Here is a 25,537-nt window from a genome sequence, read left to right as displayed (position 1 = left end):
AGCTGAAAAACAAACCACACAGACAACCGATAAGAGTACATTTAAATTGAACTTCATTCTACATTCTAGCTTGTAAGGAACACAGACTATTTTGCAGGCATTCGTTTCAGGCTGTATATAGGCTACCAATTAATTGTGTATTACAGCCTGATTAATCAGACTACCACCGGATCTGAGCTGTAACAGACAGGCAAATGATTTGGGCGAAAATTAAATAATCCCAAACTCATCCTCTATTACCGGTACTAGTAAAAATGTCCGTCCAAAATCAGGTGGCCTTCACTTTGATGCCAAGTTCTCTGTTCAGGACGAGTTTCCGGCTTGATCATGGCAACATTGTTTAGTAAAATAAAGAAAACGACGTGCCTGGGTTTGTTTGACAAAAACACATTTCTATATAAATATACTTCCATACCTTTAACTGCGACTTGGACACTTTCCCGCTTTTGTCCACGTCCAACGCTGTGAAAGCATGCCATATGGACTTTAAAAGTTCGTCCCGTAGTGCCATTGCGCGTGTTACTTGGTTGACTGCTGCAGTTAGTATACGGGAAAGTTGATCATACTAGGACACAACGAGACAGTCAGTCACCTGACAAGCTCCACAGCAGTCATGAAAACGCTAGCTTGTAGCACCGCTCAGCGACGAGGGAGAGCGCAAACGTCTCTTCTTCTTCTTCTTCTTCTTCTTCTTCGGTGAGTTTTCACAGCGGTTGGCATCCAATATGTAACATTACCGCCCCAAACTGAACTATAGTATGAATCTATTACACTTTGTGATACAACATGGGAAAAGGGGAAACAGGAAAAATGTGTAATATATAACCAATTAACCCTACACCTTATTTCACTACTTTAATAACCCTATCTGAACCTACCCCAGGCCAATGAACTGAGGGGACGGGACACCACCACTCAACACACCCTGTAACTCTTCTGAAGTCAAACCTCACACCCCCAAGTACTTCTCTGCAGCTGCCATCACAACATCTATTTTCTGCGATTTATGTTCCATTTCTGCAGTACAGATAACCAGTGCCTTAGAGCAGCCCTTACCCTCAGGACTCATTGCTTAATTATAAAGCAGATGGTTCGAGCCCTGAATGCTGATTGGCTGAAAGCAGTGGTATATCACACTGTATACCATGGGCATGGGTGAAAGTAGATTTAATTTCTTCCGGCACCAAAACAAATTATTTGAAGCAGAGCAGCACTGTATGCAGTTGCCGATTTAAGTATAGGCGGCATCTTGCCGGGGGTGGCACGGGGCGCCCGCACAAAACAATTGGAATGGTGACGTTTGCGCGATCGGTTTTCTATTGCTCATTAGCACGTCACGTCAATGATATCATGTCACCGTGTGGGACTGTGGGTCAATTAACCTTGTCGGAGTGGGCGCCCTGATTCTAGTTTGTGAACTAGGCAGGCTACTGCCTGGGAAGGTCTCCCACTCAGAAGTTCGAGATGTGGAGGGAGGCGGGGGTAGGTTGACCTCAGGTCTCCCCACTGGAAGCCCGAGGTAGGGGAGCGGAGAATCTATCAAATAGCACACCTCTAACTGTGTACAGTACTAATGCAATTAGTAAAATCAGTCACACTACGATATGCTACCAAATAATCCACAATTCATTCATAATACTGTGAATATATAGTTTCACAGACATATTTTTGAATTTTTTTCTGGTTTGTGCGAAATCATTAAGAATAATATAAAACCAGTCTGCACACCACCAAGGTGAATTGGTTTAGTCTTGAGTCCTGGTTGACAGTGTTGGGGGATGGGTCATGTATTGTTGCTCGAGTGCCAAATCAACACAAATTTGTTTCTATTTGTCTTCCTTACTTCTTTTTGATATTTATGAGTCTTATTTTTGTATATCTTTTTTATATTTATATAGTTTTAAATGTTATGGTTATTTATTTGTGTTGTTCCAAATGTCTGAATAAAAATTACAGTTATTGCAGAATGGTGTTTGTTTTTTTGTTGGCGGGGGGCGCTGAAGGGGGGGGGGGGGGGTTCGCCCAGGGAGGCATACAAGCTAGAACCGCCACCTCGACCTAGGATAGACAAAAAAATAGCTGACATGTGCATTATTTATTTATTTTTCCTACATTTTATTTAACCTTTATTTAACTAGGCAAGTGTATAGGCCTAATGAAAATAGACCCTTCAGGTAAAAATGGACAGAGACATAGGCATTCTTGCCATATTTCTCCAATGTCAAACCAGAACGTCTGGTTTGCAACGAAACGGTTGCTATTTGCAAATAATACAATATTAGACATCCTTATGAATCAAAGCATGGCACTTTCAAAAGTTACTTTTCCCCACCTGTCAGACGCACGACCGACGCAGAAAAATGTAAGCTTCAACTGCTAGATACTCGTCCGTTGCTTAACCTAACAACAGAAGTGCCTCCCTAAAAGCTGCCTGAGTTTGAACATATTCTCTTTTCGGGAAAGTGAAAAGAGAATATAAATATAAAGTGAATAGCAAAGTGCATTTTTGTCTCCTCGAATATTGAAGGCCGCAGCTCAGCATCAGGATGTAGAGACGAATCAATGTATTGCCCACAAATGTAAAATGCCCACAAAAGACCGGACTCTGATACATATGGGGATATGTATCAGAGTCCGGTCTTTTGTGGGCATTTTAAAGTTTGTTTCTAGCATTAGGCATCATATTATCTGGAAACTTAATTATGCATATATATATATATATAAAAAAGCTAACAAATCAGCGCTCATCTATATAGCCCTAATGCTCTAGTGTCTAGGGTGAGAGAAGTCATCATTGTTTTTGGTGCAGAATAATGTGAGGTGTTGTGTTGTTGGAGATGCGTCTTGGACAGTTTAGCTCGGGAAATGCCGCCCTCGTCAAAGTGGCACTCTAGCAAGCCCAATCCTACCTAATGGGCAGGCCGGCCGTGGGGCCTAATCATATAATTATATTTAGAATCCCTATTAATTCAATGATTGTCAAAACAATCACTTCAAAGGGCTCCTTTACTAGGCTACCCGCACACGTTCATCCACTCACAACATACTGCACTGCAAGCCTCCAAACAAAGTGGTGACAGGAAAGAGACATCTGTTACACAAAACACCAAAGTGTAGACATTTGGCGATTGTCATTAGGCTAGAATGAATGCCTCCACTGCTGTCTGCTCGCGTCTCAGTTTCAGCCGCTCATCTCAGCCTTGGCAAAATGCCAGTGTTCTTTCTATACTTTCTATAGAACAAACTTCACGTCAGGATAGGCAGCCAAAATTAATAATTCATGTATGCGTGTTATATTAAACATAGGGGAGGGAGTAAAATGTAGGCAAGCAATAAGCATTCCAGAACAACTACTGGTCTAATAAGACATGGGAGAGATTACGATTTATGGCAAAGAGATTTATTTATAGACTATTACACTTGAAACAAATAGCCAAACCATAAACTGCAGACATGCCTTGTGCCTCCCCTGCGATCAAACCAACAAAAAAGAAAATGAATCACAGCCTAACGTGATCAGAAATCTCAACTAGCAAGCAAGTCGCAGCTATGAAGAATTGAGTGCGTGCGCGTTCACGCAAAGCGGGGGGAGAATTCTGGCAGGGGGGAGATTTTCGGCACAACACCAGTACCGCATACCCCCACTACTTATTTTGCCAGGACGCTGTACCAGACCATACCATACCATTCCTTACTTTCACCCCTGACTAAAGTTATGACAAAACATTTATTTTTTATCTTCAAATTGCGTTGGTAACCAGTTTATAATAGCAATAAGACACCTCAGTCGATTGTGGTATAGGACCAATATACCACAGCTATGGGCTGTTCTTATACAAGGCAGTGCCTGGATACAGCCCATAGCTGTGGTATATTGGCCATATAACACACCCCCTTGGGCCTAATTGCTTAATTATAAACCAGGTGGTTCAATCCATGAAAGCTGACTGGCTGAAAGCTGTGGTTTTTAGACTGTATAACATGGTTATGCCAAACATTTACTTTTGCAGTTCTAAATAAGTTGGCTATTATACAAGGGGTGGGTCAAATCCTGGATGCTGATTGGTTAAAACTGCATTCAAGCCAGTGTCTATTCAACAAGTTACCTCTGGCTAAATCTGACTGGACACAGCTAATGGCTGTATCCAGGCACTCCGTGTTATGTCACGCTTAAGAACAGCCCTTACCCATGGTATATTGGCCATATACCACACCTCCGCAGACCTTATCGCTTAAATATACAGTAGGAAAGACCATAGCTTACTATTTACCTGTCCATGGTTGTACAGTACCTAAGGGGCATACAGTTTTATGTAATATAAAGTGAGATGAATGAAGAATGCATTTGATAAAAATTTATTAAAAAGAAAATACAGGCTATAAGTAATAACCTTTAGCAATGTTAAACAGTCTCCTTGCAGTGACAGTAAAATAAAAAGGCAATTCATCATCACAAAACAGGTGAACCTACAGAACAATGATTGTTTTAATGCAACACAGGCAGGGCTGGCGGTTATAAATGTACCAGTTGTAATACTGGCAATGAAAGTAAAACATTTTTTAAAACAGGTTTGATACACACTTTTCTTACATGTATTGCATGATCCATTTACTCAGAATAAAAAAATTGAACATTTCTTCAAAAGTATATAATTATGGTACACAGAATATGATCATAGGTGAACTTAATAGCAATGATTTAAAACTACCCCAACTGGAAAAAAAAATAAAAAAAATCCATCAACCCCATTGAACACAGACAAACATGATTAGCAGCAGGTTGTGTGTGGCAAGTTCCCCCGTTGCCTTCAAAGTGCTCTTAATTAAAAGCGTTGTCAGATCCAGACCCTCGGATGGCTGACATCAGGCAGTAAGGTGCGCACATCTGTGGTCTGCTACATTCACACACACTGAGAAGGGCTTCTCTGTGCCCCTCTCCAACAAAGAGCAAGACTAGGCTTTCAAGGAAGTGCAGGGACTACAGTGGAGAGCCTCACCAATCTACTTAGACTTGGGGCTGACAAAGAATAGGTACAGTAAGGAATGAGAAGTCCACCACCATGATTACTGGTAATTTGATTGAAAGGGCCAAGTTTTCCTACAGAACTGACTGTTTGACAAGTCAGTACTGATTGAGTAAGGCAAAGTCTCAGTCTCAGAGTTGGACAAGAAAGGCACAGCATTGAGACAGGGTAAAGTCCCCTGTGACCTGTGGAAGGGCCCCATTTGGCTGTACCCTTAGTACAGGTCACCAACCGGGTGATCGCAATCGACTGGTCGATCTCCAAGGCATTCCTAGTCGAGCGCCAAACATTCCTGTAAAAATTAAAACGATAAAGCCTTGCGTTCCTATTTTTCTTTATTTGTTTTGCGCTGTTGGCAGTAGGTGCACTTGTTTCAGCAGCCATAGATCCGGGAAGGCGAAGTGTTCCCATTTCATATCTGAAGGTAGAACTCTGCCTACCCGGCAGGCCCCGAGGGCAAATCAACAGCACCTATAGGCCTACCGCTGGCCAATCAGATAGCTCAGATCACTGTGTCTGCTGTATCATCGAACCATACTGTAAAAATAAACCTTGAACACACACCAAAGTTGATACTGTGAGATTTCGGAAGTTTTAAAACCATGACTAGAGAGAACGAATACGTCAAAGAGTTGTTTTTATGAGTAAGTTCATGTTTAAGTTGTTGTTCAGCACCGTCAACACTTTGTTCCACATTTTTAGAAGCCATAAAATGCACGTTCTCCCTACTTCCATTCATGCTGCAATGAACGAGTGCAGCAAAGTGTCCCGATAAGCTTGCCTTATTAACGGCTTGTCTATTACCAGTGTGACCATATACCACATCTAAAAAAATATATATACATTGGCAGGGCAATTCAAGCATAGCCAATTTGCAGTGATAACGAATTGGGCCTATAGACTACTGCACAAACCTAATTGTTACAGAACTGTTTTCAATTGGGTAATGTTGCATAGGCGTAGTACGTTTTTAAGTCAAATAAAAATAAATAAATAATCTGCGCTAAATCGCAGCTTGCATTTTGACCCAGAAAAGGTTGGTGACCACTGCCTTAAGTAGAATCCACACCACTTGTATCGAACAGAATACGTAGTCGGACACTCAAGATGTTTGTTTTCAGTCCGTGATCCAGCACCAATATTGCTCCCCACTCAGGGGGGGGGAATCTGTGTTTGAGTCAGTCTCAGTAAATGGTCAGGCTCATTGAGCGGTTCATCTTCTTGCCGACGAGTCTGGAGGTTTTGGGGTCAGACTGGACAGTGGAGCGGGTCAGAACTTTCTCCTCAGCTGCAGTTGTGTCAATCTGGGCCTTCTTCAGCTCCCTGGGGAAAGCAATGTAGAACAGTTAGACAAACCCTGAATTAGGGATGCACATTTTTGTAAATTCTACTGCAGACTAACCGACCCTTATTAACCGGTAAAAACATTTTCCAAACAGTAAAATTACCTGACAAACAGAAAATACTATGCATGCATACAAGGAACTGACCTGTTTCATTAAGAGTTTAATGGAAACATGCAACAATAGCAAGCCTATCGTCTTAACATTCAAAAGGCTATAGCCTATTACTGACCATGTAACTCCTGTAATGAAGCAGCTAATAAAACTTCATTTTCAAACATTTGCCAAAATGCAATTAGAGGGAAAACACAGTTTTAAACAATTCCCCTAATGTGAGTTGTGTTAGAAACTTAGAGGGGGAATCCAATAGCAACAACTAGGATGGGTTGTTAATATGACTAGGATTGTGCCTTTGGCTTCTGGACAACGAAAGAAAGTTGATGTGAAAACCAATAGAACAGGAGAGAAATGCTGGTTAATGGCACGAGGAAGTCGTTATAAAATAATTCCCTCCACGTTGCTATGGTTGGATTTTGGCTAGGCTACTATGAAGCAAGGTAAGACGCGCCTCATTATTTGAAGTACAGTAAACCGTTCAGGTTTAAAACAATCATACTGCCTCAAGCTCATACTGCAGTGGTGGGTGACACGCTGATAGCCTGCCTACCACTGACTATAGCCTATACGCTTGAATGGAAAGCGCACTTTGATTATGAGTCGTGATTAAGAAATAAAAATAGTAGCTATTTTAAATATCGTGGCCATCAAAACACGATTGCACACTGACTGGGCTTACAAAAAGCACGCTTCACTCCAGTATCAGCTTTTTCTGAGGGGCTGTTTACATTTACATTACATTTAAGTCATTTAGCAGACGCTCTTATCCAGAGCGACTTACAAATTAAGTTACAAACTGTTCTCACACCGTCTGACAGGTTGTAGGATATTCCGCTCCTCAAAACTTGCCTCTGTATGCCCATGTAAAAGCAAGAGCAAAAAAATAGCTAACCACTGCCTTTAGTATGTTGACAAAAACAACAACCTTCCAGGAAAAACATTGTGCTACATTCGATCGTTGTTTCAGTGCCATTCTGTACTTACTTCTGAAGCAGGGCGTTCTTAAACTTCTCTGCGTTGAGTTCCACACGGAGCAGGTCGGCACTCATTCTAGCTGCCGTCAACAGCACTGGGTGCTTGATAAGGTCAAAGGTGGATGGCCGCCTGGCGGGGTCAGGGTGGATCATCAGCTGCAGGGTGAAGGAGAAAAAAAAAAAAAAGATTAGTACTAGCTAGCAATAATGAAAAGGCTAACACAATCCAATGGATGTTTGAGAGCACAGTTCAAATAAATAAAATTGTTATCACATGCACCGAATACAACAGGTGTAGACTTGACCGTGAATGCATACTTCAAATGAACTGTATCCCTTTCAATATCACACAGCTTCATCAGTTTGTCTTACACAAGGACAGTGAGCGCCACTGAAGGGCAGTGGTACAGAAATGTATAGGAAGAGAACGAACAATATGGATTTTTGGGGGCTGATACCAATACCGATTTTCGGGGGTCAAGGAGGCCGATATTTTATCATTACATTTGAAGATTTTAATGACAACATTTCCCATGTATACAAGAAATATGGCTTTTCTCTGTGACTTTACTATTACACTTAGTTATCAGTAGAAAGTCATTATTCATGTTATTTATTACCTCTAAATATTAGTCTAGTATACAAAGTAAGAAATGTCAAATTGGAGGGTAATTCATTTTTATTTTTTTTAAATGCAGGATTCCGATTGACGCACTAAACCATTCAAGTCCAAATGCTTTTTCCCCCCTCCACTTTTCCGAACAATTCGCACAACGTCACCAACGCTGCTGCGGTCATTCTCTGTGGCAATATGTTGTTCAAAGTGGCTAAGGAGGACGCATTAATTAGAGAAATCCTATACTACTGGAAAAATATGCTACTGAAAATATTAGGGTATAGGCTATGCAGCCAATAGGATGAATCATGAAAGGAGCTCGTCTACGTTTCATTCAGTTGCACCCCAATTAACAAGAGAGGAAACAAAACTGACACCTGTTGTCATTTCTCGTTGCAGGCTCAGCGTATGTGCAAGAACTTTTTTTTTCTATCGGATTAAAGAGATGAAGTCCAGACGCTAGGCTTATTTTAGGAAACTTTCTGAATGGACATAGAGAATTAGTGAACTCATACACGCACGCACGCCCACCAGAAAGGACCCATCAATCAAAGCCGCCTGCAGTGCATCCCACTCAGACACATAAGCAAATCACATTTGTCCTTTCCCAAAAATGTATGAACCTTTCCTTAACTACAAATTAGGGACGGGCGGTATACTGTATTTTACTATATACCAGTATTGTTGCATGGCCCAGTTTGAGATTTTACTTTACCATCTATAACAGTATTTCATTGTTTGGTTTGTTAAATGTGAAAGACAACTCCGGCAGGTATAATGTCCGTTTTTATAGTTTAATTGTTTGCTACGAGTCATCTCCTTCTCCATGCCGCTAACCACACCAAGCCCTGCCGTCAGTCAAGGAGAGAGCAGTTCGACCATGGAGTCACAAGCACTTTGCCTTTCACTCTGCATGGTTAGATGGATGTAACAATGTTAGTGACATGCTGCTTCCCACAATCATTCTATAAATGACCAGTTAGTGTATCTGCTAGTTAGTTTTTTCTTAACAAGGTGCTGCTAAAATAATTTGTTAGCTGCTAATGCTAATCGTTATTTAGCTGGCTAGCTAGCTAGCTTGCTAAGTGTAAGAGCAAAGTGTTTTTGCTTTGTCATTATGGGGTAGTGTGTAGATTGAGGGAAAAAAACATTTGAATCCATTTTAGAACACTTTGGTCAACACTTTTATAAGCCATAAAACGCGCATTCCCCCTACAACCAGTTTTGCAGCTGCAATGAATTCGTGTACGATAAGCTTGCGTTGTTATTATTAGCGGCTGTCTTTTTTAATACCAAGGAATATTTCACTTTCTCTGGTTATAGGAGTAACAACATTGGTGCGTGAGGCAGAAATAATGCATTGCGACTTGAGCTTCGCCATCAGCAGGAAGACTGCCCCCTTTTCTCAGCGGCCGGAGGTAGAGCGGAGGGATGATGAGTCAGGTGAGAGACAGCCTCACCGCTGCTCCCTCTCTCAGACGCAGGCCATCAATACACAGAGTGCATTTGGAAAGTATTCAGACCTTCACTTCTCCCACATTTTGTTACGTTAAACAGCCTTATTCTAAAATGAATTAAATAAAATCCTCAATCTACACACAACACCCCATAATGACGATGCGAAAACAGGCTTTGAAATTCTTGCAAATGTATTAAAACAGCAAAAAATGAAATTACCTTATTTACATAAATATTCAGACCCTTTGCTATGAGGACTCAAAATTGAGCTCCGAGACAGTATTGTGTCGAGGCACAGGTCTGGACAAGGGTACCTAAAAATGTCTGGAGCATTGAAGGACCATGAATACACTGCCCTCCATCATTCTTAAATGGAAGAAGTTTGGGTCCACCAAGACTCTTCCTAGAGCTGGCCATACTGAGCAATCAGGGGACAAGGGCCTTGGTCAGGGAGGTGGAGTTCCTATGTGGAGAACCTTCCAGAAGGACAACCATTTATGCAGCACTCCACCAAACAGGCCTTAAATGGTAGAATAGACAGATGGAAATTACTCCTCAGAAAAAAAGGCAAACAGCCCGCTTGGAGTTTTCCAAAAGGCACCTAAAGGACTCTCAGACCATGAGAAACAGGATTCTCTGGTCTGATGAAACCAAGACTGAATTCTTTGGCCTGAATGCCAAGAAGCACATCGAGGAAACCTGGTACCATGCCTACGGTGAAACATGGTGGTGGCAGCATCATGCTGTGGGGATGTTTTCCAGCTGCAGGGACTGGGAGACTAGTCAGGACCGAGGGAAAGATGAATGGACCAAAGTACAGAGAGATCCTTGATATAAACCGTCTCCAGAGCACTCAGGATCTCAGACTGGGGCGAAGGTCCACCTTCCAACAGGACAACGATCCTAAGCACAGGCAAGACAATGCAAGTCTCTGAATGTCCTGAGCACTCGGACTTGAACCCGATCAAACATCTCTGGAGAGACCTGAAAATAGTTGTGCGGCGACACTCCCGATCTAACCTTCGAGAGGTTGATAGGATCTGCAGAGCAGAATGGGAGAAACTCCCCAAATACAGGTGTGCCAAGCTTGTAGCGTCATATCCAAGAAGACTTGAGGCTGTAATTGCTGCGAAGGTTCTTCAACAAAGCACTGAGTAAAGGGACTTAATATTTTTTGCTTTGTCATTATGGGGTAGTGTGTAGATAAATGAGGGGGAAAAAAACAATTTATTCCATTATCAAATAAGGCTGTAACGTAGTGTAAAAAGTCAAGGGGTCTGAATACTTTCCAAATGCACTGTTTATATACACTACCGCTCAAAAGCTTGGGTCACTTAGAAATGTATTTCTCTTTTTTTCAAAAACAAGTGTCCATTAAAATAACATAAAATTGATTCAAAATACAGTGTAGACATTGTCAATGTCGTAAATGACTATTGTAGCTGGAAACGACAGATTTTTTATGGAATATCTACATAGGCGTACAGAGGCCCATTATCAGCAACCATCCCTCCAGTGTTCCAATGGCACGTTGTGTTAGCTAATCCAAGTTTATCATTTTAGAAGGCTAATTGATCATTAGAAAACCCTTTTGCAATTATGTTAGCACAGCTGAAAACTGTTGTGCTAATTAAATAAGCAATAAAACTGGCATTCTTTAGACTAGTTGAGGATCTGGAGCGTCAGCGGGTTCGATTACAGGCTCAAAATGGCCAGAAACAAAGATCTTTCTTCTGAAACTCGTCAGTCTATTCTTGTTCTGAGAAATTATGGCTATTCCATGCGAGAAATTGCCAAGAAACTGAAGATCTCGTACAACGCTGTGTACTACTCCCTTCACAGAACAGCGCAAACTGGCTCTAACCAGAATAAAAAGAGGAGTAGGAGGCCCCGGTGCACTACTGAACAAGAGGAAAAGTATATTAGAGTGTCTAGTTTGAGAAACAGACGCCTCACAAGTCCTCAACTGGCAGCTTCATTAAATAGTACCCGCAAAACACCAGTATCAACGTCAACAGCGAAGAGGCGACTCCGGGATGCTAGCCTTCTAGGCAGAGTTGCAAAGAAAAAGACATCTCAGACTGGCCAATAAAAATAAAAAAGATTAAGATGGGCAAAAGAACAGACACTGGACAGAGGAACTTACTTGATCGCCAGTATTTTCTAGTCAAATTTACTCCACAGACTTCCCCTTTACCTCCTTAGCAACCAGTAAACATTCCCCCGTTTCAAGTTCATTTGCCACGTCCTCTGCATCCATTTTGCTGTCACGTGTTCAGAGTTTGTTACAACCAATTATTGATGTGATTATGATATGCTATAGGTCAGTCCCAATTGGTCACGTGCATGCGATGCATACGTTTCATGTAAAGACAGCAAGGGTTGAGGGAATATTTTTCCTAAATAAAATTAGGGGATTTCGGTAACATAACATTAGTCAGAAATGGCTATAATTATGTTGCGGCTTCAGCAACACGGACAGCACAATAAATGCAGTTCAAGTTCTGTGGTGGTCGCTGCAGCAGGGAGGAGACACACAATGGGTGCTTGTCACACAGTCACTTGCTGTAATATATATATATATATATATATATATATATATATATATTATTTACAGTGCATTAAGGCTGAGCCCAGCACAATCAGATCAATTGCAGTCAGACTCCCTTGTCATTTGTGTGTCTCAGTGCTTGATTTGATTAACATTTAGGAGGTGTCTCATACATACAGTTGAAGTTGGAAGTTTACATACACCTTAGGCAAATACATACTGTTTTTCTTCACAATTCTTGACAATTAATGCTAGTAAAAATTCCCTGTCTTAGGTCAGTAAGGATCACAACTTTATTTTAAGAACGTGAAATGTCAGAATAATAGTAGAGAGGATTATTTCTTTCAGCTTTTATTTCTTTCATCACATTCCCAGTGGGTCAGAAGTTTACATACACGCAATTAGTGTTTGGTAGCATTGCCTTTAAATTGTTTAACTTGGGTCAAACGTTTCTGGGAGCCTTCCACAAGCTTCCCACAATAAGTTGGGTGAATTTTGGCCCATTCCTCCTGACAGAGCTGGTGTAACTGAGTCAGGTTTGTAGGCCTCCTTGCTCGCACAAGCTTTTTCAGTTCTGCCCACCAATTTTCTATAGGATTGAGGTCAGGGTTCTGTGATGGCCACTCCAATACCTTGACTTTGTTGTCCTTAAGCCATTTTGCCACAACTTTGGAAGTATGCTTGGGGTCATTGTTCATTTGGAAGACCCATTTGCAACCAAGATTTAACTTCCTGACTGATGTCTTGAGATGTTGCTTCAATATATCCACATAATTTCCTGCCTCTGATGCCATCTATTTTGTGAAGTGCACCAGTATCTCCTGCAGCAAAGCACCCCCACAACATGATGCTGTCACCCACGTGCTTCACGGTTGGGATGGTGTTCTTCGGCTTGCAAGCCTCCCCCTTTTTCCTCCAAACATAACGATGGTCATTATGGCCAAACAGTTCTATTTTTGTTTCATCAGACCGGAGGACATTTCTCCAAAAAGTACAATCTTTGTCCCCATGTGCCATTGCAAACCGTAGTCTGGCTTTTTAATGGTGGTTTTGGAGCAGTGGCTTCTTCCTTGCTGAGCGGCCTTTCAGGTTATGTCGATATAGGACTCGTTTTACTGTGGATATACATACTTTCGTACCGGTTTCCTCCAGCATCTTCACAAGGTCCTTTGTTGTTGTTTTTGGGATTGATTTGCACTTTTCTCTCTAAAGTACGTTCATCTCTAGGAGACAGAACGAGTCTCCTTCCTGAGCGGTATGACGGCTGCATGGTCCCATGGTGTTTATACCTTCAGGCATTTGGAAATTGCTCCCAAGGATGAACCAGACTTGTGGAGGTCTACAAAGTTTTTTTCCCCTGAGGTCTTGGCTGATTTGATTTTCCCATGATGTCAAGCAAAGAGGCACTGAGTTTCAAGGTAGGCATTGAAATACATCTACAGGTACACCTCCAAATGACTCAGTTAGCCTATCAGAAGCTTCTAAAGCCATTTTCAGGAATTTTCAAAGCTGTTTAAAGGCACAGTCAACTTAGTGTATGTAAACTACAGTGAATTATAAGTTAACTAAATCTGTTAATAAACAATTGTTGGAAAAATTACTTGTGCCATGCACAAAGTAGATGTCCTAACCGACTTGCCAAAACTATAGTTTGTTAACAAGAAATATGTGGAGTGGTTGAAAAATAAGTTAATGACTCCAACCTAAGTGTGTGTGTATGTATGTATGTATGCATGTATGTATGCATGTATGCATGTATGCATGCGTGTGTGTATGCATGTATGTATGCATGCGTGTGTGTATGCATGTATGTATGCATGCGTGTGTGTATGCGTGCGTGCGTGTATGCGTGCGTGCGTGTATGCGTGCGTGCGTGTATGCGTGCGTGCGTGTATATACGTCTGACTTCAACTGTATATATGAATAAAAAAAACATTTAAAAATTTCAACCAATCGATTCAGACGACTCTTGGTCGACCAAGTTCTCTTTTGTCGGGGACAGCCCTAATGGAAATAAATTGAAGAGGAAAGTTAAGGGGGATATAGAGATAGCTGTGAAGATGCAATTGACCATTAGAAAATAGAAACAGGCACGCAACCTGTCCGTAGCCTAATGCTCAGCAATTGAAACATTTTTGTGAAGCAATTGGTGGTTATGTTGACACGACATTTTCATTTGAGTGAGTTATGTGTCACCACTTACTGATATGAGTAAACTTCTGCTAAACCTTTTTTTCCCCCCTGTCTTTTAGGGTTACCTATAGCACAGGTGGTCGCCTAGATTCACTTTAGCAGGCCTATAATATATAGCCGAATATATGAAATTAAAAAGTACACAGTTCTTCACTGTTCCCTTTTTGCGCAATTCACGCATCTCCGCAGGCAAATCTCTTCAACGAGTAGCCTATACGGTGCATTCGGAAAGTATTCAGATCCCTTGACTTTTCCACATTGTTACATTACAGCATTATTCTAAAATGGATTACATATAGTTCCCCCTCAATCTACACACAACACCCCATTATGACAAACCAAAAACTGGTTTTTAGAAATGTTAGCAACAAATTTAAATATCACATTTACATAAGTATTCAGACCCTTTACTCAGTACTTTGTTAAAGCACCTTTGGTAGCGAATACAGCTTCAAGTCTTCTTGGGTATGATGCTACAAGCTTGGCACACCTGTATTTGGGGAGTTTCTTCCATTCTTCTCTGCAGATCCTCTCAAGCTCTGTCAGGTTGGATGGGGAGCTTTGCTGCACAGCTATTTTCAGGCCTCTCCAGAAATGTTCAATCGGGTTCAAGTCCGGGCTCTGGCTGGGCCACTCAAGGACATTCAGAGACTTGTCCCAGAAGCCACTCCTGCATTGTCTTGGCTATGTACTTAGGGTTGTTGTCCTGTTGGAAGGTGAACCGTTGCCCCAGTCTGAGGTCCTGAGCGCTCTGGAGCAGGTTTTTAATCAAGGATCTCTCTGTACTTTGCTCTGTTCATCTTTCCCTCAAGCCGGACTAGTCTCCCAGTCCCTGTCGCTGAAAAACATCTCCACAGCATGATGCTGCCACCACCATGCTTCACCGTAGGGATGGTGCCAGGTTTCCTCCAGACGTGACGCTCGGCATTCAGACCAAAGAGTTCAATCTTGGTTTCATCGGACCAGAGAATCTTGTTTCTTATGGTCAGAGAGTCCTTTAGGTGCCTTTTGGCAAACTCCAAGCAGGCTGTCATGTGCCTTTTACTGAGGAGTGGCTTCTGCCTGGCCACTACCATAAAGGCCTGATTGGTGGAGTGCTGCAGAGATGGTTGTCCTTCTGGAAGGTTCTCCCATCTCCACAGAGGAACTCTAGAGCTCTGTCAGAGTGACCATCAGGTTCTTGGTCACCTCCCTGAACAAGGCCCTTCTCCATCGATTGCTCAGTTTGGCCCGGCCAGCCCTAGGAAAAGTCTTGATGGTTCCAAACTTCTTCCATTTGAGAATGATGGAGGCCAATGTGTTCTTGGGGACCTTCAATGCTGCAGACATTTTTCAGTACCATTCCCCAGATCTGTGCCTCTAAAAACCTGTTTTTGCTTTGTCATTATGGGGTGTTGTGTGTAGATTGATGAGAAAAACGTATTTAATAAATTTTCAAATAAGGCTGTAACGTAACAAAATATGGAAAAACTCAAGGGGTCTGAATACTTTCCGAATGAATATAGACAAACAGCAATATAGTTTGAAACTTATTTGTGATGTTATCACATTGGCCAAATTGATACGGTGCTGCATTGCAAACGTAACAAATTGACCTGTCAGTGGCAGTGTTCCAGATAATTTATATTGGTCAACAACTTATTTTCACATGTGAAAAGATGGGATTTAAAAAAAAAAAAAAAATGTAATTCAACCTGTTCCCGAATAAATAACTGACCTATTGTGGCAGGACGATATTTCGCAATTGGTGTGAACAGAGTTTTAAAACAAGACCTAGTATATTTTTTTCCCTTCCTCCCAATTATTCAGACGAAAATAAGCCTTTTGTTTTTAAAGTTAATAAAAATAAACCATGAAAGTAAGCCTATTTAAAACAGTTTTCACCCTTATTTTATTTTCACGGCAGTCTTCATCCATAACCGTCAGTTACACGGTTATTCAATTACCGTCACAGCCCTACATGTGTGCTCTAGTTCCTCAACGGCACAGCTAGGAGAGCTCAAAAAAGTACCTTATAGTTGAAGACTCTTCTTTGAGTCATAAAAGTGCATTGAAATTGCTTAGGAACTGTGCACACTTTGGAGAGCTGTGTGGCCCCTTGGAGACACCAGTTAGTCCTCTCACTCAAACCCTTGTCATTTTTTTGGTCTTACGTTGCACCTACCCTACATTTTCCAGGAATAGTCTTATGTTAGTGAATTTATCCAGAGTATTTTCAGATTTCGTATCAACAAATGCAGCAGTAAATACAGTAAATGTAAAATGCACATAGAATCAACAGTATAATGTTTGGACTCAGTCTTGTGAACTGTTGTGTCCTCACCTTTGGTCTAATAATGTTCCCATAATCCCCAAACTGTTCTCTTTCAATTGCTACCATGGTTATGCATATGCTTTTCATATTTCTTCTGTAAGAAACATTTCAATTTAGCCCTATCCATATTGGCCCATTCCCACGAGTGTAAAGGGTTAATGAATACATTTTTAGAAGAAACAATACATTTCACTTTGTTTTTCCCAATCTAACTACATAACAATGGTAATAATTTGATTTGAAAGGTAAAGCTCTTGATAAACTGGGAAAATCAAGATGGCATAGGCCTACTCACAATACAGGTAAATGCATATTCAACAGGTGTGTGAGCATGCTTTGAGTTATTGAGCTTGTTTTGGCTTATTTCAGTGGAGTATATGGTGCTACAGATGGTAAGCGATCTGTTGTCCTTCCATTTGCCTACTGATCAACAACATTTGTATAGAAGCAGCCTAATCTCTTCTTTCATAAACTCACTGTTCCTAGGCCGTCATTGAAAATAAGAATTTGTTCTTAACTGGCTTGCCTAGTTAAATAAAGGTAAAATAAAAAAAATAAAAAAAGTGCATTGTCTCTAAAACTGTAGCAGACAAGTCACTCCTCTCACATGCAACAGTTCCTCTAGAAAGAGAAAGTAATTTAAACCAGTGAACGGTTTCGGAAACAATCTTGCTTTGCATACTAAAACAAATAAAGTTATGCTAGCTGAATGTAACCTATTTTACTAGCTAGCAAAGTTATGCTAGCTGAATGTAACCTATTTTACTAGCTAGCAAAGTTATGCTAGCTGAATGTAACCTATGACGGTTAAGACCTGTAGCATGTATATGGACATTTTACCAAACAGTAAATTAATGATCACGTGTTATTATTCAAGTGTGCTTAAGCCAGGAGTTCCAAAACACAAGCCAACCTATATGCAGCATGAGTGGGTAGCTAACAAGATGCAGTCCAGCCAGAGGTACAGCGCCGGCTTGGAACAGTGCACTCGCGCTAAATGGACTTCCGGCTGCGCAGGGCTGATCGACTAGGAAAGGCTAATATAGTTCTTACCTTGAGTAGACTCAGGAATTGCTGAGAGAGAACTTGTGGAATGGGTGGAAGTTTTCCCTGACGGATCTGGTGCCACTTGTCCCCATTGCTGGGCATAGGCTCTGCCCCAGATGCACTGATCACAGTCAGGGCCAGGGAAAAGACGTCTGCCTTTGTCAAGTTACTGTAGTCCTGGGAGAAAAGCTTGACGTGATTAGGAAAGCTGTAGAGAACCATTTGAATGATCCATTTGAATGATCAAATACTACACTTTAGCCAGGGAGAATTTGTTAAGTTTCTCCTGGAGAGAACACTCACCTCTTGAAGGACTTCATTTGCCAGGAACCTGCTGTCACCTTCCTCAACTTGAGGATTGTTTAACCTCGTCACGTGGCCAAGGTCCCCTATTTTGTACACGACACTGGTGGCCAGTCCATCCTTTTCGTCCTCCTCGTCACACGTGTCTACTACACTACCAATCGTCTTGCGTGATATAAAAATATTGCCTGAAAGAGACAATACGCAAATTAGTTTTCTAACCAGGTTTCCATACAACCTTTTTATGTGGGTAAAGTACATGTCAGATAAAAAAAATTTTAATGACAGGCCTGATGAAAACAGAACATTATCCGGTAAACTTCCAAATGTCGACAAAATAAAATACGCTAGAGAAGGTGGGATCTTGTCGGTAAAATGAATTATGCGAAGTAAACTTGGAGTCACATAATCACGTGTGGTTCTGCTACCATGACTCGTTGGGAAAAGCATGCAGTTTATTAGGCTACAAATTAAATAAAGGATGATGACCGTCACAGGGTGGTGAAAGTGCAAGGTGATGATCTTGATGGTCCTTTCCAATAAATATCAAGGCTGCCGTTTGACAAACAAATTCTCGCTCTTTTGTCCATCATAATAATAATCTCATGTAGTAGGCTATACGGGCACTCTAGCCAACAGCGCACAGATAGCGCTGTTGGATAGAAGCGCACGTGCCAATACCAGAGTGGTCTCACTCGCTGTATAACGCAAAAAAAAAAAAAAAAATTGTGACAAAACCATCAGTAGAGTTGAAAATGCGATGAAAACCCATTTAACTTGTTTTTTTTTTGTGTACTTGGTAATTTAAAACGGCAAAAAAGTTAGCACTACGTCATCATGCACAGCCTTTTATCTGCAACAAGTCAATTTGATGGAAGATTCTCTGGTGGGTAAACGCACATATTGTTTTTAATGCAGATTTTTGAATAATCGCATGAAAATCTGTCGCCAATTGGATGGAAACTAGCCAATGACTAAAACAAAAACACGTCAAACAAATTGCATTAAACATTGAATTAGGGATGTTTCACAAGAGTTCCTTCTGTAAAAAAAATGTAACTTGAAAACAATTTGACACAAGCAAGAGCAGTGTGCTGGTTTCTCTTATTTGCTGTTAAATTCATCTCCTGATACAAAAGGTTCATGCTTTCCCCTCAGTGGTACTTACTAGGCTTGATGTCCATGTGGACCAGTGAGGACGAGTGGATGTACTTGAGGCCGCGCGTCACCTGCAGCAGAAGGTCCTTCAGCTCCAGCTCTGACAGGAAGCCGAGCCGCCGGTAGTTCTTGGCCGTGACGTCCGAGAGGGTGCCGGCGTTGCAGTACTCATTCTGGATGAGCATGCGGTCATCCTCAGCCCAGGCAGAGTAGTAGCGCACCACGTGGGGGTGCTGGCCCAGCACGGCGTGGGCGTACACCTCCCGGAGGGCGTTCTGCCTACGGTGGGAGGAGGGAAGAACAGATGTGGTAAGATTTGGCATTTCTTCAAGTTTGATGTTTACCGTGCCTGTTAAGACTGTGGATATGACATCTCGCTATTGCCAGCTTTAAGTCTCGAGACTGACTTCAGCAAGAGTGTCCATACGCAATAGATCAACTCCAACTTACTCATCCACAGAACCTGCCAGGGGCTTCTTTGAACACTTGATGGCGTACACGCAGCCATCCAGTCTTTTCACACACTTGAAGACGGCACCATACTCCCCACAGCCGATCTTTTCTAGCTCGTGGAACTCTGAGGCATACCTGGAATTCATGTTGCTCGCCATCATGGTTATTCTCTGAGGATAGACAATGAATAGAGAATCATATTCATCCAAATAATATATAGTTACACCATGTTATCATTATCTCACATTACACTCCATTTAACTGCATATGCGCAAATGCACATCAGGCTGAGAGCTTTGCTGATGGACAAAATAACATGACCACAATGCTGTAAAGAAATCAGGACAAGAAAATAACTACCTTTGGTGGAAGGACTTCTTCCTCTGTTTCAGCATCACTCACCTCCATGTCCTCACCACAGGAGCTGAATAAGACAAGACAAAGAGCTTGTTAGCGCACATTCTACACACCAGTGGGCAGCACTGAAGCCTTCACACACACACACGGCAGAGTTCATTAGTGACCATGATGGGGTCTTGGTTTCCTGCCAGACTTTTGCCGTACTCATGCTTGTCAACGGATTTAACGAACCAGGCTAGAAATAACAATGGGCTACAATCTGTGTGTACCGACATACGGACACATTCAGGTATCAAGTGATAAGATAGTGTTAAATTATTGTCTGTTAAAAATTGGACTCAGTTATATTGCTAGATAGTCCAATACTTAGTTGGCAAAAATAAAGTTAGTCCTACATTCTAACAATGCTTAATGAGTGACATACTCATTATAGTGTGCCCTTTTTCTGCTGTTCCTCTGTTGAGTTTCAGACTGGATGAGGAGGGATTCGGGGGTGAAGGGGTTTATGTTGACCAAAGGGGTCTGGCTTCTCCTGCTGTCCGGACCAGGTTTCCCTGTGGATTCTACATTCCCGAAGAGGGCTACTCTCCTACTTGAGGACGCTGAGCTGGCAGTTCTGGCTTTGTTCAGCAAACTCTGCAAATGACATAATTAACATATTCAAGACATGTCGAGACACTTAGACAAGCCTTTAGATAAAGTTAAAATAACCTTAATTAATTGAAATAACATCACATATAAATAACTAATTGAGTAAAGTTGAAGTGAAAATCAAAATATGCCTTTCAATGTAAATACTGATGTCTGATTTGGAATCTGACTGACGAGATATATATAAAATAAATATAGGTCACTGGGCCTTTAGTATTATTCCAACAACAACTACCTTTACATTTTTGAAAATGTTAAGTTTCAGTCAATTGGCTAGCTGTCAGCCTGCTGTTATGTAATTGTACAATACTACCTGTACAAAAGAGGGCGTTACTATTAATCCATTAACAGGTGCCTATTCATTTTTTAAAACATTTAAAGTTTCAATGAGTCATTAGGTCATGCTGCCAATATGTTACTAGATGCCAATACGATCTCGCTGACTCGTGCTTGGCTCTGCCCCACTCCTTGTTTGTTCTGCCCACTATGGCTCATTTGTTCCCATTGGAAACGACAGGCTGTGGTCTCTTGGTTTAGTTATAAAAAAATCTTTGGCTTAACTAGCGTGACTAGTTAAGCCTCCCGAGTGGCGCATCGGTCTAAGGCACTGCTTCGCAGTGCTTGAGGCGTCACTACAGCCCTGGATTCGATTCCAGGCTGATTCACAGCCGGCCGTGACCGGGAAACCGATTAGGCGGTGCATAATTGGCCCAGCAACGTCCGGGATAGAATAGGGTTTGGCCGACCGGGATTTCCTAGTCCCATCGCGCTCTAGCAACTCCCTGTGACGGGCTGGGTGCCTGGCCGTTGACTTCGGTCGCCAGTTGTGTCGGAGGAAACACCGTACATTGGTGCGGCTGGCTTCCGGGTTAAGCGAGCAGTGTGTCAAGATGCAGTGCGGCTTGGCGGGGTCGTGTTTCGGAGGACGCATGGCTCTTGACCGTCACCTCTCCCGAGTCCGTAGGGGAGTTGCAGCGATGGGACAAGACTAACTACCAATTGGATATCAAAGTTGGGGAGAAAAAGGGGTAGAAGTACAAAAACATTAAAATTTAACTAGCCAACCGGCACTTCCACTGGCTAGCGGGTCATCTCAGAGCATGAATATAAAATGTTGTCAGAAAATTAAAAAATTTAAAAAAAAAAATTTAAAAAAAAAAAACGGCCATGGCGATAATAATTTGAGTAATTCAGAGGATGTTTTGTGCACTAAAAAGTGTCTTTATTAGGAATTTTCTACTTTGACTTCTCTATGGGCCAGTCAAAAATGTGCTTCCAGACTGGAACCCTGGCCCCTTGGTCAAAAGCCATACTGCCGTTTCAATAACCACGTTTACATGCATGTATTGCAGATGGGCTTAAAAATCCTACAAGTACCACCACCACATTTCATACAGGAAAAATCTTTCCACTGCTTTGGAGTTATTCTGTTTTCTCTACGGTCCCTAAACAAAACAGACAATTTTACAAGTGTTAACTAGATTACTAATGCTTTCAATCTATCAATGCAAGAGATTCTGGTGAGCACTACTTTATTTAGTCTTCTGGGGCAACAAGTTATGACAGAAGAGAAGAGGTATGCATCTAACTATAGTTGACAAAGAAACAGCCTTCCAAATGACGTAAATTATAATATGGCCTACCAATGCTGGAAATTATAAGCAGAAGCTTATATGAATTAGGAGTGAAAGTAGCCAGTAGGCTATATGATCCAGTACAGAGTATCAGCAAAATAAGTTATGGAATTCTGAACTGTAGGTAGCCTACTTTCTGAAGTGATTTGTTTGACAAAAATCAAGATGAAAACATCACAACACCCATGATATGTTAAACAGCCTGTGCAGCGAAAAACACCAGTAAATGGGATATGATGTTTACATGCCACAGTATCCCATCTAAGATCAGCATCTCTCAGGCATATTATTCGGGTTTTGCATATCTGGGACAAGCTTCTTCGGGTTATTGTAAAACAGGATATGACGTTTATATGCGTCCACTCAAAACAGAATACTTGAGTTTACCGAATAACGGAATATTGGTGTGTTTGTTAACGTGGTCAATGAGGCTGACTGACGTGTATGTAATTGTACACCACTACAAAAGTGGGTTCTTTCGAAAGCTAGTTGTTTTATTTTCTTACCTTCTACAAGAGTGGCAATTGGTGCACAAATCATGCATTTCATGAAACTTATATTAGAAAATGCATAAACTGGCAAAGATAGCTACTCCAACGTTAATGCAATATAAATAGTTACATTCTTCCTTACTACAAGGGTGGCACATGGTGCACAAATCATATCATAAAAATATATAGATTATTGAAAATATCAGAAAATGCATAAAATTGCTACTACTAGTGACTCCATAAATGTTCGCTAGCGTTAGCTACATTGCACCAAGTTGTCAAAACGATATTAGCCAATAATAGTGGGTGTGTTTCTTATAGGTTGCAGGTTTTCTGCATCAAAAGTTCTCAAACCTTTGGTGTGTGTGGAGTATCAAAAAGGAGTAGTTTTTTGAAGGTTTTATGTGGAGGTATGTCGGGGCAGTCTGGAATAGGTGAGCTCGAGCAGTCCCGGTCTTCCTGAATGCATGACCGCTCCGGTGAACTCCCGTACACCTGAGAGTTTTTCCGCGGTGACGCCGGGGAGCCTGTCATGAAAATAGCGCTACTGGGGGACTGAAGTTGAGACGGATAACTGAATCCTTCTTCGCCCCACCGGCACCGTTCCACATCAACCGCAGTCCGATTCAGAGGGCTGTTGTCCTCGAGTCGTTTAATATCGACACTGTCCAGTCGCATTGGAGAGTCAATTTCTGTAAAACCCGATGCGTCTCCTGTACTGTTGCCGTCATCTTCATCGTTCGGTTCAAACGGTAACTTTTGACGTATTGGTCGGGCGTTGGGAGATAAACTTCCATGACAACTGTAACGCTGCATTTTTCATTTAAACCCTGGCTATCAATTCTTAAAAATGTGGTTGTTTATACTTAACTAACAAAAAAATTGTAACCAACTCAACTGATAGCTAATCCGCGTAAATCACTATGCAACTATAACGTTAGCTAGCTAAATTATCTACCCACCAGTATCTATCGCAATACGATTATTAGCGTGTGATATCAAGAGTCACTGTGCACCAGAAAAGTCCAGAAACCGACGTCGGCCTGCCGCGCAGCAAAATTAACGTTAACTAGCAAGCTACAGTAAATTAGCTACTGTAGCAAACGAGATGGCAAAAAGTAAACACACTTGCTCAGAGACCTCCTAGACCTTACATTCCGAACACTTTCTCGTTATCTTGACTTGATGTATCGCAAGTTTTACATAACCAGCAAGCCTATGTTCATCTGATAAATTTGCTCCGAATACGTATATATACATTTCTACGTTCGTTAATATAAAAGTCTAGTTAGCCGCCCACGCCGTGGCCACTCCTACTAGCCAACGTTACAAGCACAGATAAAACAATGACACAGATATTTCACTGGATGTGTAAATGTGAAGCATCCGTTTTTCGGTTCCACTCACTACCAAATATGGTAGTGAAAGGAAGCCCACTGGGAGAAGTGGGAAAAAGATGGGTTTTGGCCGAGATTCTCCAAATGCCGTTTTCTGTTACTAAAACTCCAATATGTTATGAACAGAGTGGACTACGTTTTGTAGACCTTAGCCTTTACAAACGTTTTTTATTTATTTAATTGCGCTGTTTAGGAGTGCAAGGGCAGAGTTATTGCACATGAGCACTTCCCAGAGTAGGCGTTCCCTAACGGAAATATGCAGTTATATACTAACACGCGCCAATAGGATATCGCTAGCGCGTGCTTCTCCTCCCTCCTCTTTGCTTGTTCTACCCACGATGACTCATTTGTTCCCATTGGAAACGACAAGCTGTGGTCTCTTGGTTTAGTTATAAAAATCTTTGTTACGAGTTAAGTAAGTTATTTTAGCTACGGCGGAAAATGGCTGCCCGGCACAGCAACTCCTTGTCCAGAAACAGTAACCCAAAAAATTATCCCGTAAACTCGCAATAAAATGAATCGGCTATTTTAAAACATTACAAACTAGAAAAGTGTATTTTCACAAAAAGTCATTCACTAGCTAGCTATGTTTACAAAAATAGTTTTAATGTTCCTCCTATCACGCGCATGGTGCAGTGCTTCCCGCGACCGTTGATGAGATGACCTACTCATCAGCCAATGGGTACGACCCATGAGTTTTCAAAAGATGGGCGTTTCGGTGGGTGTAACCAAAGATTAGGTATTATTTTGACAAGATGGTAGCGTGACCACTCTAACATTGGAAATACATGTCCTCAAAGATGAAGGCAGGCAGGACCATCTCTAGCCAATGAGCAACATGGTTTGAGAGCATGTCGATTATTCTGTAGGTAAATCCGAGCTCTCCATTTAGTTTGTATTCATTTTTGCATGTCCATCATCCGTTTTGTATAGTATGTTACAAATTTGCAAACGTACAATACTTTACAATCGTATGATATGTTACAAATGTAAAAATCTACCAGACATTTTTTGTGTGCTAAAATTACACCAACAAAACACACACACAAAAAACAAATGAGCATACTTTGTAATGTTTCCAAAACAAATGTATTACTAGTAAGAAGTAATGTGGTATAATTGTTTAATTTCATTTTTCGGGACCTGAGTCTTAACCAAAATATTACAGATTACCCCAAAAATGTGTTCATGTTACCGGAGTAATGTGACTCAAGTCATGTTTGTGCCTGTGAGATTGAGTCTGACAATTAGAAGTGTTGTCTTTACTTCTGACGTTGAAATTCTTACACAGGGACACTCAAAGTCAATTTTAAATTGGAGAGGTTAATAATACAACAGGGGCAGGCAATAGACAGGTCAAGGCAGGCAGGGGTCAGTTAACCAGAGGTGGGGCAACGGTACCAGACGGCAAGCAGGGTCAGGGTAGACAGAGGTAAAAAATCCAGAGGTGGGG

At 41.5% G+C, this 25,537-nt stretch overlaps 2 protein-coding genes across 2 annotated transcripts in view; both read right to left on the bottom strand.

Moving 5' to 3' along the window:
* The window catches only part of swap70b (switching B cell complex subunit SWAP70b), a 44,112-nt gene extending 43,443 nt beyond the window's left edge, over nucleotides 1-669 (bottom strand). The window contains exon 1 of the mRNA XM_014124674.3: nucleotides 416-669. Within this exon, the coding sequence (XP_013980149.1) occupies nucleotides 416-511 (96 nt within the window). The 5' untranslated portion in view covers nucleotides 512-669. The remainder of the gene's footprint in view (nucleotides 1-415) is intronic.
* Nucleotides 670-4,340: 3,671 nt separating this feature from the next.
* Nucleotides 4,341-24,735, bottom strand: LOC106561062 (wee1-like protein kinase 1-A). The gene is made up of 9 exons (XM_014124672.3): nucleotides 23,042-24,735; nucleotides 20,336-20,547; nucleotides 19,912-19,975; nucleotides 19,549-19,721; nucleotides 19,109-19,377; nucleotides 17,941-18,128; nucleotides 17,644-17,814; nucleotides 7,469-7,614; nucleotides 4,341-6,347 (listed from the first exon to the last, which is right to left on the bottom strand). The coding sequence occupies exons 1-9, from the start codon at nucleotides 23,501-23,503 to the stop codon at nucleotides 6,209-6,211; spliced, it is 1,824 nt and encodes a 607-aa protein (XP_013980147.1). The 5' UTR covers nucleotides 23,504-24,735; the 3' UTR covers nucleotides 4,341-6,208.
* Nucleotides 24,736-25,537: the final 802 nt, after the last annotated feature.

Source organism: Salmo salar, chromosome 10, assembly GCF_965601325.2.
Source record: "Salmo salar chromosome 10, fSalSal1, whole genome shotgun sequence".
Taxonomy (NCBI): domain Eukaryota; kingdom Metazoa; phylum Chordata; class Actinopteri; order Salmoniformes; family Salmonidae; genus Salmo; species Salmo salar.
The sequence above is the reverse complement of the archived record's forward strand: the minus strand, read 5'-3'. Positions and strand labels throughout refer to the sequence as shown.